This window comes from Rhinopithecus bieti, unplaced genomic scaffold, assembly GCF_001698545.2.
Source record: "Rhinopithecus bieti isolate Rb0 unplaced genomic scaffold, ASM169854v2 scaffold_30244, whole genome shotgun sequence".
In the NCBI taxonomy this organism is placed as follows: domain Eukaryota; kingdom Metazoa; phylum Chordata; class Mammalia; order Primates; family Cercopithecidae; genus Rhinopithecus; species Rhinopithecus bieti.
This window is the reverse complement of record NW_016812945.1, coordinates 1-2,581: the sequence shown is the minus strand read 5'-3', so window position 1 is coordinate 2,581 and position 2,581 is coordinate 1. Positions and strand designations below refer to the sequence as shown.

The window sequence follows — 2,581 nt, the reverse complement described above, 5'->3', positions numbered from 1 at the left end:
TAGATGGGGCTGCGGGGTCTGCTGACCTCTGCCCTCTGCCCACAGAGCCCTGCCTGGCTCCCAGCATGGAGCAGCAAGAGCAGGAGCTGACAGTAGCCCTTGGGCAGGCTGTGCGGCTGTGCTGTGGGCGGGCTGAGCGTGGTGGCCACTGGTACAAAGAGGGCAGTCGCCTGGCACCTGCTGGCCGTGTACGGGGCTGGAGGGGCCGCCTAGAGATTGCCAGCTTCCTACCTGAGGATGCTGGCCGCTACCTCTGCCTGGCACGAGGCTCCGTGATCGTCCTGCAAAATCTCACCTTGATTATAGATGGTAAGAGACTCTAGCAGTTCAGGGATGCCTGGGGAGAGAGACCTGCCCCTCTTAGACCTCAGATGCCTTCCTCTGTCCTTGATGTAGACTCCTTGACCTCCAGCAACGATGATGAGGACCCCAAGTCCCATAGGGACTCCTCATATGGGCACATTTACCCCCAGCAAGGTGAGTATAAGTCTTCAAGGACTTGTGTCCCCGCTGCTCATTGAATCACTGAGAAGAGGTCTGTGTGGGAACACACGGTCATTCTAAGGGCCTTCTCCTCCCCTCCAGCACCCTACTGGACACACCCCCAGCGCATGGAGAAGAAACTGCATGCAGTACCGGCTGGGAACACCGTCAAGTTCCGCTGTCCAGCTGCAGGCAACCCCACGCCCACCATCCGCTGGCTTAAGGATGGACAGGCCTTTCATGGGGAGAACCGCATTGGAGGCATTCGGGTGAGTCTCTGGGTTCGAAGACCGTCTGCTGCCTCATTCTCACTCCTTCCTCAGTCCCCTCATGCCTACAAGCACACCTATAAATCCATTGAATGAGGAAAGCAATTGCGGGGCCCCAGAAGGAGCCCTGGACTATGGACCTGGGCAGTTCTGGTTCCTCTTCTGCTACTCTCTGGCAAGTGACTTAACCTCGCAGCCTCAGCAACTCCATTTGGAAAGTGAGAAGAATCACTGACTGGTTGGTCTCAATAAGCCTTAGCATCTCATCATCTTAATGAGACCCTGCAGGGTTGGCTCCATGCTATCATAAGGCAACTGAGTCTCAGAGAAGGCAAGGGCTGGCTCAGAGTGGCACAGCCAGGGAGAGGGAGAGCTGAAATTCAAAAGGCTCAAACCCAAGGCTTAAGCACTCTGGGGAGCCTTCTCCTTTGTCCCATAGTCCTTGGCCTGGACCTGATGTTCTCGGGGCCTAGAGAACTTGAGAAGAGCCTGTGGGCAGGATGAGGATCTAGCCCCCTGGTGCTCTGGCCCCCTTGGTGAACATGGTCTGGTGATCCCGGACACTCCCTCTGCCTGCAGCTGCGCCACCAGCACTGGAGTCTTGTGATGGAGAGCGTGGTGCCCTCGGACCGCGGCACATACACCTGCCTGGTGGAGAACGCTGTGGGCAGCATCCGCTATAACTACCTGCTGGATGTGCTGGGTGAGTGCGGGGCCGGAAACGGGGGAGGCCTGACCCATCCTGGGCTCAGTCGTGCCCTCTGGTGGGGTCTAGTCTGGCGGGCAGGATGGACTCAGATGAATCAAGCAGCTCGGTGACCAGGTGGTCAGGGGAAAGCACAGGGGTTAATGTGGGGCTGGAGGAGCAGGGGTCTGCCAAGAGGAAAAACAAGAAGGACATCCAGGCAGAGGGTGCATCCTGAGCTGCAGGCCTGAGTATAATGAATGCCATGCACTTGCAGGCCAGCGTATTCGGAGGTGTGGCTTTTATATGGGGAGCCAGGTGGTGGAGGGTTTTGAGTGCTAGGCTGAAATGTCCTTGCCCCGAAGCAATGGGGAGCCAGGGAAGGTTGAAACAGGGTAAGCAGGAGACAGACAGGAAGCTGCAGAAAGGTCCTTCCCTTGAACTTGAGGAAGGCTGGAGGGAGGCAAACAGGTGCTTCTATGGGTGCCAGTGATGAGGGTTGACTACCTTGCCTGGTCCCCAGAGCGGTCCCCGCACCGGCCCATCCTGCAGGCTGGGCTCCCGGCCAACACCACAGCCGTGGTGGGCAGTGACGTGGAGCTGCTGTGCAAGGTGTACAGCGATGCCCAGCCCCACATCCAGTGGCTGAAGCACATCGTCATCAACGGCAGCAGCTTCGGGGCCGACGGCTTCCCCTATGTGCAAGTCCTAAAGGTGCACCGTGCTCCAGCCTGGGCCCCACTCTTCTCCCACCCAGGATTGGGGGCTCCCCAGCTTCCCTGTTGACCACAGTGTGGCCCCAGGCCCTGCTGTGACCCCAGAGTATGTCCCCCTCCCCAGACTGCAGACATCAATAGCTCAGAGGTGGAGGTCCTGTACCTGCGGAACGTGTCAGCCGAGGACGCAGGCGAGTACACCTGCCTCGCAGGCAATTCTATCGGCCTCTCCTACCAGTCTGCCTGGCTCACGGTGCTGTCAGGTAAGCACCTGTAGGGCCATAATATGCTGCGAGATGCCCCTCTGGGCCAGCACTGGGGGCTATGGCCTGTTGGGTGGTCAGTCTCTGTTGGCTTGTGGGGTCTGGCCTGGGGGGCAGTGTGTGGATTCGTGAGTTTGAGCTGTATGACAGCCCCTCTGTGCCTGT

General features: G+C 58.7%; 1 protein-coding gene across 1 annotated transcript; it reads left to right on the top strand.

Moving 5' to 3' along the window:
* The first annotated feature begins 7 nt into the window (after positions 1-7).
* Positions 8-2,575, top strand: LOC108512216 (fibroblast growth factor receptor 4). Its single transcript, XM_017847380.1, has 6 exons — positions 8-309; positions 397-477; positions 586-752; positions 1,332-1,455; positions 1,961-2,151; positions 2,278-2,575. The coding sequence occupies exons 1-6, from the start codon at positions 66-68 to the stop codon at positions 2,428-2,430; spliced, it is 960 nt and encodes a 319-aa protein (XP_017702869.1). The 5' UTR covers positions 8-65; the 3' UTR covers positions 2,431-2,575.
* The last annotated feature ends 6 nt before the right edge of the window (positions 2,576-2,581 follow it).